At 39.3% G+C, this 14040-nt stretch overlaps 1 protein-coding gene across 3 annotated transcripts in view; it reads left to right on the top strand.

Moving 5' to 3' along the window:
- The window catches only part of NRAS (NRAS proto-oncogene, GTPase), a 29834-nt gene extending 20949 nt beyond the window's left edge, over nt 1–8885 (top strand). For all 3 annotated transcript variants that reach the window (XM_088446305.1, XM_088446306.1, XM_088446307.1), the window contains 4 exons: nt 248–426; nt 2659–2818; nt 5488–5611; nt 7901–8885. In XM_088446305.1, coding sequence (XP_088302431.1) covers nt 248–426; nt 2659–2818; nt 5488–5607 — 459 coding nt within the window. In that variant the 3' untranslated portion in view covers nt 5608–5611; nt 7901–8885. The remainder of the gene's footprint in view (nt 1–247; nt 427–2658; nt 2819–5487; nt 5612–7900) is intronic.
- Nucleotides 8886–14040: the final 5155 nt, after the last annotated feature.

Genomic DNA, 14040 nt, shown 5'->3' with positions numbered 1-14040 from the left:
ATCAGACTTGTTTTAGCCTTAATCACTATTGCCGTTTTCAAATCAAGGCAACTGATCACAGGTGGCTTTGAAAAACAGTAAGTACAGGCTCATAGATTCCCAGCATTTCATATGCTGACAAAGGGGAAAAGTCACAGTGAAAACAAAACTCATAAGGGTGCTCCAAAGCCATAATACATCATGCGCCATTTGACTGCTGTTAGTCCATGACACTGTATATAATTATAATAATTGTGTTATTCACTAGGACTCCTACAGGAAGCAGGTGGTGATTGATGGAGAGACCTGCCTGCTGGATATCTTGGATACTGCAGGGCAAGAGGAGTACAGTGCCATGCGTGACCAGTATATGCGGACTGGGGAAGGTTTCCTATGTGTATTTGCAATCAACAATAGCAAATCATTTGCCGATATTAATTCGTACAGGTAAATATGTCCTCTTCATTATGTGTGCAAACTCTGGTTCAGCAAATGATGTAGCGGAGATTTTCCCTTGTATAAACCTTTTTTTCTTAAATTTACGTTTGTGTCTTTACGTGTTACAAACCATATATTAACCAGCTATCTGTAAGCTCTGATAATCTGTATGTATTCTCTCAGCACCGTTAATTATGTTTCGGAACTGTTCTTTGTTAAAAATGTCTATTAAAAAAAAAAACACAGTTAATTAAAAAAATGACCTTCTTTAAGTACCCAGTTAAGTTATGGTAGGACTTAGGGTGTGGTGTGATTGGAGTAAGTCTAGCTTGTAAAATGCTCACTTCCTGGCTATAGCCTTGTACTCCCAAAGGAAGCTCACATTTAATTTACCTTTCCTAAATACTGGAGACAGCACATGGAATGTGAAAGAATAAAACTGAGCAATACAAAAAGGAAAACTAATATATAATTCTAGATAATGCGGGTACCCTGAATTAGGGGAGGCTGCATAGTTTGGTGACTTTCACTAGGTGCTAATGTTAAGTTGTGTTTATTATTTTTACACTAAAACTACTGTCTAATTTTAGAAACAAAATATGCCAAACCCCCCTCCGAAATAGTTTTACCAGTATAGATTTGTTTAATTACATCCAGGACATCTTCAATGGAATCTTGTACAAGTGACGGCATGAAAACACAGGCTTAGTAACCACATAGTGCTTCAAATTCTTTCACACAGTTGTTAAAGTATTTTACTGAAGTTGGCTTTGGAGCTATGCTCAGAAGATGAGTGCTACCTGTATTGTCATTTGTAAACCGCTCATGGACTCCCTAACAATCAAGCATTTATTGTAAGTGATAATAATAAAGGGTAGTTAAATTAAAGAAATGAAACCTATATTAAAAGCCCATCCAGAGGACATCCATTAAAATTTTTTAACACTTAGCCCCCTTTCAGACCGTTGAACCAGGAAATACATGGGTCTATCAACCTGTGAATTTCCCAGGTCTCAGTCCCCAACCCAGGAAAGCAGAGCAGGGTCTAGACTCTGGTATTTAGGGTATTAGTGGCTGACTTCAATTATGCAATCTCAGACTGTAAATATAATTTTTATAAAAATGTATTTTGTGTATACGTAGAGCGGAAAATACATAGTTATGTTCTTCTTTTACATTTTTAAAACCTAAGTTTATAAAAGTATGCTATATTATTACTGCTGACTGTACAATATCTGTGCTCACCCAGCACCGTGTGACACTTGGTAAATGCTTTTATTCATAACTCAATATTAACTGGCCAATATAGGAATAAATGAAACCAATATTAGCTTTAAAAAAATTACAATTCGCCCAGTTAGACTGATATTTCTATTTTTCTTTCATTGTTTTATGAATTTGATGATTGTTGAGTTACACAAATTGTAGTGATGGGTACAGGTAAATAATGTAGACACTTTAGGGGAAAAGAACAAAACCCCTTTTTCATCAAAAGGCTTTTACATTTTGTGATATGAATTATCAAAGCCGTCAAAAAAATAAAGAGGTTATGAAAATTGTGTTTAGTTGAAAAAATGCACTACAACTGCTCATTGCGACAAACAACATCTCTGATAGAGGTGAGCAGGAAAATAGTGTGGCACAGGAATATATATACGAAGTTAGACTACAGCAGAGGTTCCGTAACGCAGTCCTCAAGGCACTTTTAACAGTTCAGGTTTTAGAGATGGTTAAATCAAATCGACTGAGGTACTCTAAAAAGGTTAGATGTCTTATATGTTTATTATGCTAATATTATATATTAGAGCGCTCATTTTCTTAAGTCGCCTCTGGTCAAGCATGGATATCCCTAAAACCTGGACTGTGTAGGGTGCCTTGAGCACCACGTTTGGGAACCTCTGGGCTAGAGTAATTCCTAATATTTTGCACAGCAGGACAACGCTACCGCACAATGCTAGGAATTGAATTGCCCCTCATGAGCTAATAGTTGATTAGTTGCAATGGACCTCTTGTTGACACACACATACACATGCAATATACTTTGCACTTTAAAGCAAAGATTTGTGACATAAAAAAATGTTCTTCACCTTTTCACTATGGTGAGTGTGTACTGGTAATTTGCATATGCCTTGATGGACATTTCAGCATCACACATTTACTGTGCTAGATTGAGTTTGTTGCCTACAAACTTTTCCTATAGTATTTATTTCATTGCTGCAATTGACCATTTGTCTTTTCTAGGGAGCAAATAAAAAGAGTAAAAGACTCTGATGATGTTCCTATGGTACTTGTTGGTAACAAATGCGACCTGCCAACAAGGACTGTAGACACCAAGCAAGCTCAGGAGCTGGCCAGGAGTTATGGAATTCCTTTCATTGAGACATCTGCAAAAACAAGACAGGTTTGCTCTTTACCATAGACATGTCTACATCTAAAAATTATGTTGCCGATTTTGCATAAGATTTGACATCTCGCAGTACTCCACTATGACTTGTAAATATGTTAATGGTGTTTGTTTGTGATCAGCCTTTTAAAGGAAAAATGTTAAGGGACCCATACATCTGACTTATTGCCGCTATTCTCAGATATCCTGTCGCCTGGCTCAGCGAAATCCGAGAACTCCAACATGTTGGATTTCTCTGATTTGTCAATCCTGGGATCGGCAAATTGGGGAATTTTGTACATGCAGAATTTCCCCGATTCTCCTACGAATCATCGATGCATGCTGATCTACAGGTTGGCCCACATTAGTTGTGTGTCTAATATTGCATCTGTCTAATTTCCTGGGTGAAATACAACATGTTAAATTATTTGGTTTCAGGAGGATTGATTTAATTTATTATTGTTTTAATTATGTTGTGTTTACATATTGTGCAGCACTGTACAGAGAATATGTAATCTTTCACATTAGTTTCTACCAGTGACGTGTGGTGAGGTCAATGGCTGGGACATGGAGATGGGTCTGAGTGCTGGGAGCCCTCTACTCACTAACTCTCCCCTCACTACACTAAGCTTCAGTGTCCATTGATTCTCCTACCTGCATCTGTGTCTTCTCTTGCTGCTGCTGACAGCTCCGATCTCTAAACACTACAGTCATTTCCTGGTCACATGACACATCCAAGGTGTCCATCAGTGCTCAAGGCATGCCCCTCATACTTAGAGGCATGCCTCTATAGACTCTCTTTCTGTGCAGCTTACTGCCTGTGGTGTGGCCCCACCCCCAGCCCTGCATGCAGTGTCTGACTATACAGAAGCAAGGCTGAGCTGTTGCTGCCTAATCTCTCATCTCCCTGCAGTCCCAGGGAGCTCCACAAAGCTAATGAGTGTTAACTATAAAAATTACTACAATAAACAAAGTAGAGGTTTATAAGTTATAAATATCTTCTTTGTAGTATTCTAATCATTTTTATATCAAATCTCAGAAGTATGACAGGAGAGGCGTTGCCTCTACTGCCTACCCTAAATGCATGTCCCTGGTTTCTACACCATTGGAGCTTAGTCTAACTTATGTACCTAACAAACACTAGGGTAATTAGTAAGTAATATAACCTAGCCATACAGATGTGTCCTCGTATACTGTTGTTGCAGTCGCGCCAAACAACCATTTCAATGTGCCGGGCGTTTTTTCTCCTGAATATGTTTTAGTAGCAATCAGGACTGCACTGATTAATTAGATATATACGACACTTGTATATCTGTATAAGAAGTGCTACAATGCAGTGACTATGCTTTTTTTTTTTTTTTTCTCTCGCCAAGTTCTGTTGTATTTCGTATACAGACTCAGACGCACACATATATACAAGTGTTATATATCAAATTAATCAGTGCAGTCTCATGAAGCGGTTTCTTGCACCATTTGCAACTAAGACGCATTTTCAGGCAAAAAAGACACACAATTGATGATAAGCACAAGACAAGTCACACGGAACCTGTTGGCTCACTCGTACCATATGGCGTTTTGAGGATAAGTGTATGAGGACACATCTGTATATTTTTAGAGTAAATCCGAATAGATACTGTAGGGTGCTGGTAAAAATGATTTCCTGGCAATATAAAAAAAATCGGTGAAAGAGCTGCTAACTCTGAGTAACCAATCCACAATCTAACCTATGACGCCAATGCTGTGAAGCATCAATGCTAACCACTGTGCCACCATGGGAGGATGCCTACTTGCATCTCCCAGAGAGTGTGTTTGGAGGGCATAAACACAGAATTGTAAGGACTAGTCCACGTGAGCAGATACATACAGATGCAAATATCACAATATCCATTGGCACAACAGTATACACAACAGTTTACATGTGTATTTCACTTGTGTTGATGAGCCTTCAAAATTTAATGTTATGAGTTGTTTGCTAACAGTATCCAAAGTATTGCTAACAGTATCCAAATTTTCTGTACAAATTGGTGTATTCAAATATAGGAACAGTGACAAGTTTGACAAACAATCACTTTCATAGAATTTTAATTTTGCTGCTAATCCCAATCTTACAGTGGAGTGTCAGGATAGAACTTAATAGTATGGTTTACCAACATTGCCAAACTACCACTCTATACGTAGTAGGTAATTCATTAGAGCTGGGGTGGGGAACCTTTTTTCTGCCGAGGGCCATTATGAAATCTATAATATTTGCGGGCCTGGTGCAGGCCATGTCTCCTCGGTGTGATGTCACACGGGGGCGGTGCCACAATCGCCGATGATTACAGCAATGCCCGGAGCATCCTGAGGATGCTCCAGGGAGCTGTAAGGACAGTGGTGTGACTGCCTGAAGCGTCCTAAGAACGCTACAGATGGCACTGCTGCATAGATTCTGGCTGCAGGGTGCCATTCTAGGTACCCTGCTAGCTGGATGAGACGAGCAGAAAAAGGCTCCGAGGTCCAGACCATATGATTCCGCGGGCCTTAATATGGCCCCCGGGCCTGAGGTTCCCCATCCCTGCATTAGAGATTCCAAATAATGAGTATTTTTAGAAATAGGAATATGTTCTCTTTAACTTAATAAAATTTAAATAAAACTGGTGCTGGAGTCTCGTTTTAAGAAAGTGTTTACACACACCTTATTTCCTCAGGGTGTTGAAGATGCGTTTTATACGCTGGTTCGTGAAATTCATCAATACAGAATGAAAAAACTGGACAGCAATGAAGACAACAACCAGGGCTGCATTAAATTACCGTGCACTCTCATGTAATCTGGTAAGTGCTGGAGTAAAACATATTAAATCAGTGTGTGTGTGTATATATATATCTCTATCTATATTTATATCTCATTAAAATCACTGACGGGTGAAGTGAATAATATTGCTCATGCACCTGTCATGAGGTGAGATATATTAAGCAGCAAGTGAACAGTCAGTTCTTGAAGTAAAAAAACACAACAGATAGGCATTGATCCTTAAGGCCCTTTTAACTCAGAGATAATCTCTTCTCACTCTTAGCACAAGTTACTACCAGCAGCCGATAATGTCAGGGGAAACTGGATCTCCCCTAACCATAAATTACCAGAAAGAAACTCACAAAAAACTTAAAGCACTTGATCTGGGACATAAATAGTCTTCTAATGAAATATACAAATCTATATCCAATACTGTTGTTAGAAAAAACACATATTTTAATCAACACAGTAAAAACAAAAACCCATAATACATAACATATAATAAAAAAACAATGTATCCTCCAGTAATCAAATATTAGCAATACCTAGAATTACATTTGGGATAAGATGTTGCAACTTGAAGTTTGTTGAAAAAATATAGTCACAACAGCACCTGTTACTGTGTGTAATTAAATCACACACATGAGCTTATATTCAGAGTGTTTAATCCATGTATTCATGTCTCATTAGAATAGAAATCAGTGCTGTTTCCATATGCAATTTAATCACATAGCTATAGGCTTATATTCAGGATAGTCATTCCCATAATCATGTCTCATTGGAATCAAGAAAGTCAATAGTGTCGGTGCAGACTGCAGACCATTTAGTTAACAGGGTTAGAGTGTGCAGAATAGTTTTTTTTTTTTTTTTTTGTTTAGAAAAAGCAACAGTGTGCACGAGTGAAACTCACACTATAGCCCGATTGTCCTTATTGCTGCTGGCTAGCTGTCCCTATACGCTGGGCGTCCCCATGCGTTCCGTGAGCTGCACAAACTGTGTGTGATGTTTACACTTGGCTCCTGTGTATCCGTGTCACCGGACGGGACTTCAGTCGTCTGACAACGTAGCTGGTCGTCTTATGGTAGTTATTGCAGTCCTGCACCGATCTCCTCTACGTGTTTCTCCGCCTACACAAAATCGGCGGCTTTCTTAGGAGGAAGCCGCCGATTTTGTGTAGGCGGCTTCCTCAGGAGGAACCCGACGATTTTGTGTAGGCGGAGAAACATGTAGAGGAGATCGGTGCAGGACTACACTAACTACCATAAGCACACCAGCTACGTTGCCAGGCGACTGAAGTCCTGTCCGGTGACCTGTGTGTGGTCCTGAGGAATGAGTTTGAAAACCACTGCACTATGTGATGAAGGCCTTGTGATGCTCTGGGCAATGTCCTGCCGGGAAACCTTGGGTTTTGGCATTCATGTAGATGTTATTTTGACATGTAGCACCTACCTAAACATTGTTGAAGACCAAGTAACCCACTTCACAGCAGTGGTATTCCCTGATGGCAGAGGCCTCATTCAGAAGTATAACATGCCCTGCCACACTACAAAACGTTTTCATGGTTCGAGGAACATGACAAAAAGTTCACGGCATTGACCTGGCCTCCAAATTACTCCGATCTCAATTGATCGAGCATCTGTAGGATCTTACGGAAAAAGAAGTCCAAGTTATGAATGCACCATTTCGCTCCCAACTTATAGGACTTAAAGGATCATCTGCTAACAAGTCATTAGATACCAGATACCACAGGACACTTTCAGAGATCTTGTAGAGTCCATGTCTCGAATGGTCAGAGTTGTTTTGGTGGCACAAAAGGGACCTACACAATATTAGGCAGGTAGTTTTAATTTTTTGGCTGATCTTTGTTTGTGTGATGGTTCGTGTCGTGCCCAGTAGTTTAGACAGGTTTAGTTCTTTTAATTGGCTAAACCTGGTCTATCATGGTTGCCCAGAGTGGGAACAAGAATTGAATATTGCCCCGTCTAAAGTGACAAATCGCCCCCTATCTGTCTAATGATCTATGTATGTTTTGCTGCCAAACACTGGAAAACAGATAAAAAATGGTCATTTAGACAAATTGGTAAAATCCGTTTGATGTAACCCATTTGTCTTGAACAATCATTTTTGTCAGTTTTTCAGGTGTTTGGGAACAAATGGTAGATTTTTTGATTGCTCACATACATTACCAGATTTTTGTACAAACCAGCCAACTAGTTGGATGGTTTGTTAAGATCATCTTAAAGTGTTTGGCCAGCTTAAACAAGTAACAGTTGATTGATGAATGTTCAATAATACATTTACATTTTTTTTTTTTTTGTTATAATTCTCAGAATTTTTATGGGGAAAGCATCGAAGGTCTGTCTTCTACCTCCCAGAAGACCATAACATATCCACCACATGCACAAGACTGCTACCACACAGTCACTTGTCAAACTATTTACCTCGTTTATGATGGTCTCATCACTGTGCACTTTCCACACTGCTGCTGCCGCCACATGAATCCACATGTGGTTCTGCTGGAATCACAAAGGAAATGTCCTCAACACAAGTACTCACAAGTGGTTAAAGAAGACAATGATGTGAAGATGCTTCAGTGATGCACCTTATCTCAAGGATTCCAATGGCGTAATGAGCACCCCCTGCTTTGTGTGAATAACATAGGGTGTAGACCACTATATTCAGCAAAATAATCTCTCATCATATGGAAGAAAATTCCTGATGCACTGCTGTTTTTCAATCATTTGGTCCTAGACCTTAAAAACAAACTTTGAATTAAGTGCTATTAATAAAAACAACAACAAGACTCTACAGGGAACAATATTTTCTACTGATTCTAGCACGACCATGTGGCCTTTGAATTTGTCGATGGTCTGGTTTCGTGGTTTTCTGACCTTGAAATGTATGTTCTGGTAGGAAGACCAAAAGAAACAATAATTGTTTAGCGCAAACTGTTATTAGTGTGGGATTGTATTCATATATTTTGTATCTATTCACCGTCTGCCTTACACTGTCTGGTGAGTAATCGCCATCATCGATGGTCAGAAGTCCATGAAAGAATATTCGATTACGCAAATAAGACAGTCTGCTTTTTCCAGTATAAAGCTGTCTTAGACTAATTTGCTTATGTTTGGGACAGTATTCAACTTTACGGAGTGTTGTGCTTATGTATCTGTACATGTGAAATGGGTTCCAAGTGTTCCTTGACCGGACAACCTTTTACATATCAACAATTCTAAATATTATAAGCAGCTTAAATAAAGCCAAAAGTAAATAAACATCAATTAATGCCTAATAAAATGGAGTCATTTAGTACTGTCTCTGGGGAAAGTTTAGTATGAGTACTGGTGTCTACTCTGTAGATGAAATCCTACTTCAGCGTATTTTTCTTTTTTGATCTCCAATTTCCTGGTTTAACCTAACTGTGACTTACATTGGACTTATTAGCCATTGCAAGACTAAATAAAATACAAATACTTCTGGAGTAAATAAATCTATATATAAAATTATTTGCTCACATGATGTACAAGTAACATTAGCATTGGATACAAGGCATAAATAAGTCTGACGCTTTTTTTCTTTCTTTTTGAGAATTCCAAAGATAACTTGTGATGTGAATGCACATAGTTTAAACTGCAAAAATGCATAAGATGTGGTTATATTAAACCTATTATATTATACTAGTTATTCTTCTTTTTCCAGCTCCTAGCTTAATAGAATGAAGTTACTCTCTTACAGGGGCACGTTTCCCATTATAAATTTTCCAGTGTCACAAATCTGTGGTGCATTGTTATATCTTGTTCAACAAGATCTAGTTCTGCAATGCACCACAGATTTGTGACATTGGAAAATGTATAATGGGAACAGTGTGCCTTGTTGGTTGTTTTTGATCTGGGTATTTGAAGCTTTCATTCTGAAATATGTTACCTCACTGGGTTAAATCTAGGACCGTTTTTTAGAAACTATGCAATTTCAGTCTTTTAAATGCAGCTGTTCTTAAAACATGATCACGTTTTATTTTCATTTGCAGAATTTGTAAGTCTAATGGTGCATACACACGGTCAGATTTTTCTTCAGATTTAAACGATAACTATTTTAAAAATCGTTTATATCTGAAGGAAAATCTGACATATCTGACATGTTTGTCAGATGAATGATGAATGATGCGAGTTCCCGTTTGTCAGATAACGATATCTGACATCTGATGTGTTTGCAGTCAGATTTGGACGATTCCATTCATTTTAATACAGGCAAAAATCATTCAAATCGTTCAATCGTTCATTAGACATATCTGACCGTGTGTATGCACCACAACAATAAAAACTTTTTTCAATTTAAAGTTTCTAAAAAAAAAAAAAACATCATAGAGAAAGTTAAATCTGTGTTTTAAAGGACTCTGGGACGTGTTCATCAATTATCCACAAATAAGTATACCGGAGATATCTGCTGCATGTCGCCTATTTGTTTCTATTGGGGCTGCATTTTAGCTACTTTTGCAATGCATCCCGGAGCTTGGCCCCGGTAGCTAACGCCGTCTTTAGATGGTGTTAGCCCATTGTAACCTATTGGCTACATGTCGCAAAAGTACCGATCGCTCACCGGGACTCTCCACTAGTGCATGCGTGGTCAGCTGATCGCTCATGCGCAGTAGTGCACAATGCTTCTGAAGATGTAGTGAAGGGATTAGGAATGTGTACACACCACAGGGAGCCCCTGTCCCTGTGAGTGTATCTTAATACATTTTAGTGAATTATTTTTTTGCGGCGATAAAGAAATTATAGTTATTGGGTGTAAAGCTGGGTACACAATATATACGATATGTAGCTGATCTTGGGATCCGCGATGGATTGCAATGACTATCATATAGTGTGTACCCCCATATCCACCCAATTCATCATTTGATGCGACAGACAACACAGTGCAGTTACATTAAGCATGTAACGATATATATTATGCTGTTGTACGGCAGATATCGCAGTGTGTATGGCGATGTGCTATATGATTACATCGAATTGCTGCTTCGCCAGGTCGGCACATCGTTGAGGTGTGCACCCAGCTTTAGACACAGTAATTAATATGCCCAATTAAAAGCTTGCAATGAAAGATACTGTTAGAAATGCTCTCGTGGTCACTGCTTTGCACTCCTGATGTGTAGGCCTCAAATCACTGGATATTGAAGGAGAAGTACGGGTGACACAATGCAGTGTCTGGCGCGCACCCTTCAGGCATGTGAAACTGTCTGACTTGCACACACCCGCTTTTACTCCATATCAGCTGTGTCATTGGTTCTGTGGATGAACAGCTGCAGGCACACACAGGGCACGCTAACACCTACATGCAGAGGCAAGCTCGTATTTAGGTTATAGAGTTTTGTCGGCATATTTTACTTGTATTCCTTAACTGCTATTTAGTATATTATGCATATGACAGAACTGTGGTGGATAAATAGTCCCCTAGCTCGGCATTCTTTTACATCACACATTTTGTCACAAAGCATCTGATTTATTCAACATGTGTTTTTACAACTCCTTTATATTCTTGGGGCAAATATTTTCCATGAATCATTTTCAGTGTAAGGGATAGCATCATTAAAGTGTTTAAGCCCTCTTGTTTAGTGTAGTGTCTTATGGTAAAAAAAAATAACATTTAATATGTTTCACTATCCTGTTTTAATCAGGCAGATCCATCCATTTGTGGGCCACACATGCATACAAAGTTGGTGATGAGTTTGGTATAAACACAAAATTGTAGGACATTTGTGGACGTATCACCCTTTCAGACTACTCTTCTGATTCCATTAATTAACCACTTGCCTGTCACTGTTGCATCAGATGCGACCACACCAGGCTGGACTTTCCCTGACAAGGTCGCATCTGATGCGACCAGTCAGAAATGCCCACTGGGCGACTGTGGGAAGATGCTCTAACCGCAGCATCCAATCTTAGAAGGACCTCCCGGCCCCCTGCACCCATGGCTCCTCCCGCTGTGTCCCGATCACTGTGGCCAGCCGTGATCGGGCAGCCTGACGCCAAGCCAGCCGCTGGAAAGACTGACTCTTTACTCATGTCTTACTCATGTTACCGGCGGCTGTAGAGAGGAGCAGCTGCTGCCAAGCCTGTCTCTATTATGAATATCCAGCAGCTGCGGTGAGCAGCAGCCACCAGGAACCAAGCGCTGCCCCCACTCTTTGTACCCGGCGGCTGCAAGGAGCATCAGCCGCCGGGAAGCCTGCACTGCCCCACTGTTTGTACCCGGCGGCTGCAGGATCAGACGCAGTGGGTGTAGCCAGGCTGCCTGTCTCAGCAGGCAAGACCTGTAGTCAGTCTCCCCTAGTATAATGTCTATATGGGAAAGGGGGAGGGGATGGGGTGGTTTTGGGGGGGAGTAAAATAATAAAAAGGTGCAAAAGACAGGCGTGGAATATGATTTTATAATGGGGGCCTATGGACACGGGGTTGTGTGAGACACGCCCCTGGGCATATTTTTTTAATAAAAGTTATATTTTTAAAAATGCTTAAACTGAATTACATTTTAAAAAAATGACAATTTTTGGCGTCAGTTAAGTGGTTAAATCTGCCCTCATATCTGCTTTGTCCTAAGAACAAGTAGATTAGTAGACTGCTAAAACTTTCCTTTACAGAATCCATTTTTATTATTAGATATACATGCACACACACACGTTTTTCCTTTATTCCCATAAAATAATATTTTTTTTTCTTTTCAATAAAAAACCTTCAGAAAAGTGTTACACTTACCAAAAATTGTCTGAAGTGACACTTGTTTAAGTTCCTCTTCCTTTCATTGTGAATTGTTGAGAAATTGTTAAGAATGGTGTAAATTTTTCCAGGATCTATTAAACAGATGCTTTTTCTTTTTCGTAAATCACTGTTCCTTTGGGTCTAATGATTCATAAAAATCTTTGTGTAGATTTACAAATTTAAAAATGTACAGACTCTATAAAACTATCAATTCCCATTTTATTTGTATTAGTCATGGATTCAAAATGTATTAAATAAGGAATTTTCACCAATGATGAAACACAAAATACTCTGTCAAATATTAAAAAAAAAAAAAAAAAAGTTTAAGCATTTTTAAATTATAAGTAAACCGGTATTGAATACATAAATATTTACCATTTTTGCTGTGATGGAGTACATAGACCATGGTGTAAGTCATTGTTTTCAGGTGCCATATAACTATCCACAGTTGGATTCTACAGTGTTTCAGTTGATTTTAAAATTAATAAACTGGTGCATTTCCGATCAGAGGCTTGGCTTCATCATGAAGATGTTTCACACGCCTTTTAGTCTTAGCATTTATTTATGTATTGCCAGCATACATAGCAGTGCTTTACAATTGTGAACAAAAACAGTACACGATACAAATGGGTAAAAGATTTCCAGATTTCAATCTAACACTCTAAGGAAAAATAGTAGTCTGATATATTTGGGGTTAAGTTGGACATATTACATATTGGTCCAGGCAGATTACAATGAGAAAATGTGCTAATGGGGATATTTGATGCAGGTAAATAGCAATGTTGGCATGACTATACAAAGAGAATATATATAAGTTTTCAATGAACTGTGTCCAGGTGCTGGTATTTAACAGAACATCCAAAGTTGGTTTTGAGCGTGGCCAGGGAATTGAATAAATGTGCCTGAAGCAATGAGGGGTTTTTTTTTGGCAGTCTGGTGGTTGAATGAAATTGCTATAGTTAATGTGGGTGATTATACTGTAGTTGTGTAAATTAAGACTTTTTCTCCATCCACAAGGAGATACTGGAGGCTTCATGACAGTAGGGTATAGTTGTGTGCTAAATGGGAGCTGGCACTTTAAATTTAGAAAGTGTGACTAGCTCCTCCCCCTCTATACCCCCCTACAAGCCAGTGTTAGTATTGTGGCCAAGGGAGCGGTCATACTTTGGCCTTCTCCTCAGGGCATAATTTAGTTTAACAGAAGATGCCATTCAAGCATTGAGGACATGACAGGCAGCTGGCTGCCCCTGCCTGTCTGTGATGATGGAGCTGCTGGGGGGACCCCATAGCTGCTGCATGCAGCACCATCTCCGGGGTAGACCAGGACGCGCTGAATGCAGCGCACATCACGGTCCCCCATTAGCCTCACCGCCACTGGCAGTCATTGTGAGTATTTAACCTGGCTTCCCGATGTCGAAACTGGATAATTGGGTAAGACAGAATCTGTTTGCAATCAGGAAAACCTGCACGACGCCAACTTGTGAATGGCAGCAAGACTCCATTTTAGAAAAGAAAGCTTACACAAGCGCAATTTTGTCAAAAATACATAGTACACAAACCACAGTGCAAAGTTGCTAAAAGTAGCACGAACAGCTTTTTAACAATCTTCCCCAAACACATACCGACAGTGTTCAGAATACATAAAATAACTTTCCAACACATTAAAATCACCACAGACTTATATTTGAGCAACAGCAAAGCAGTGGTGTTTTCCC

The sequence above is a fragment of the Taudactylus pleione genome, unplaced genomic scaffold (genome assembly GCF_031769625.1).
Source record: "Taudactylus pleione unplaced genomic scaffold, aTauple2 ptg000396l, whole genome shotgun sequence".
Classification (NCBI taxonomy): Eukaryota; Metazoa; Chordata; class Amphibia; order Anura; family Myobatrachidae; genus Taudactylus; species Taudactylus pleione.
The sequence above is the reverse complement of the archived record's forward strand: the minus strand, read 5'-3'. Positions and strand labels throughout refer to the sequence as shown.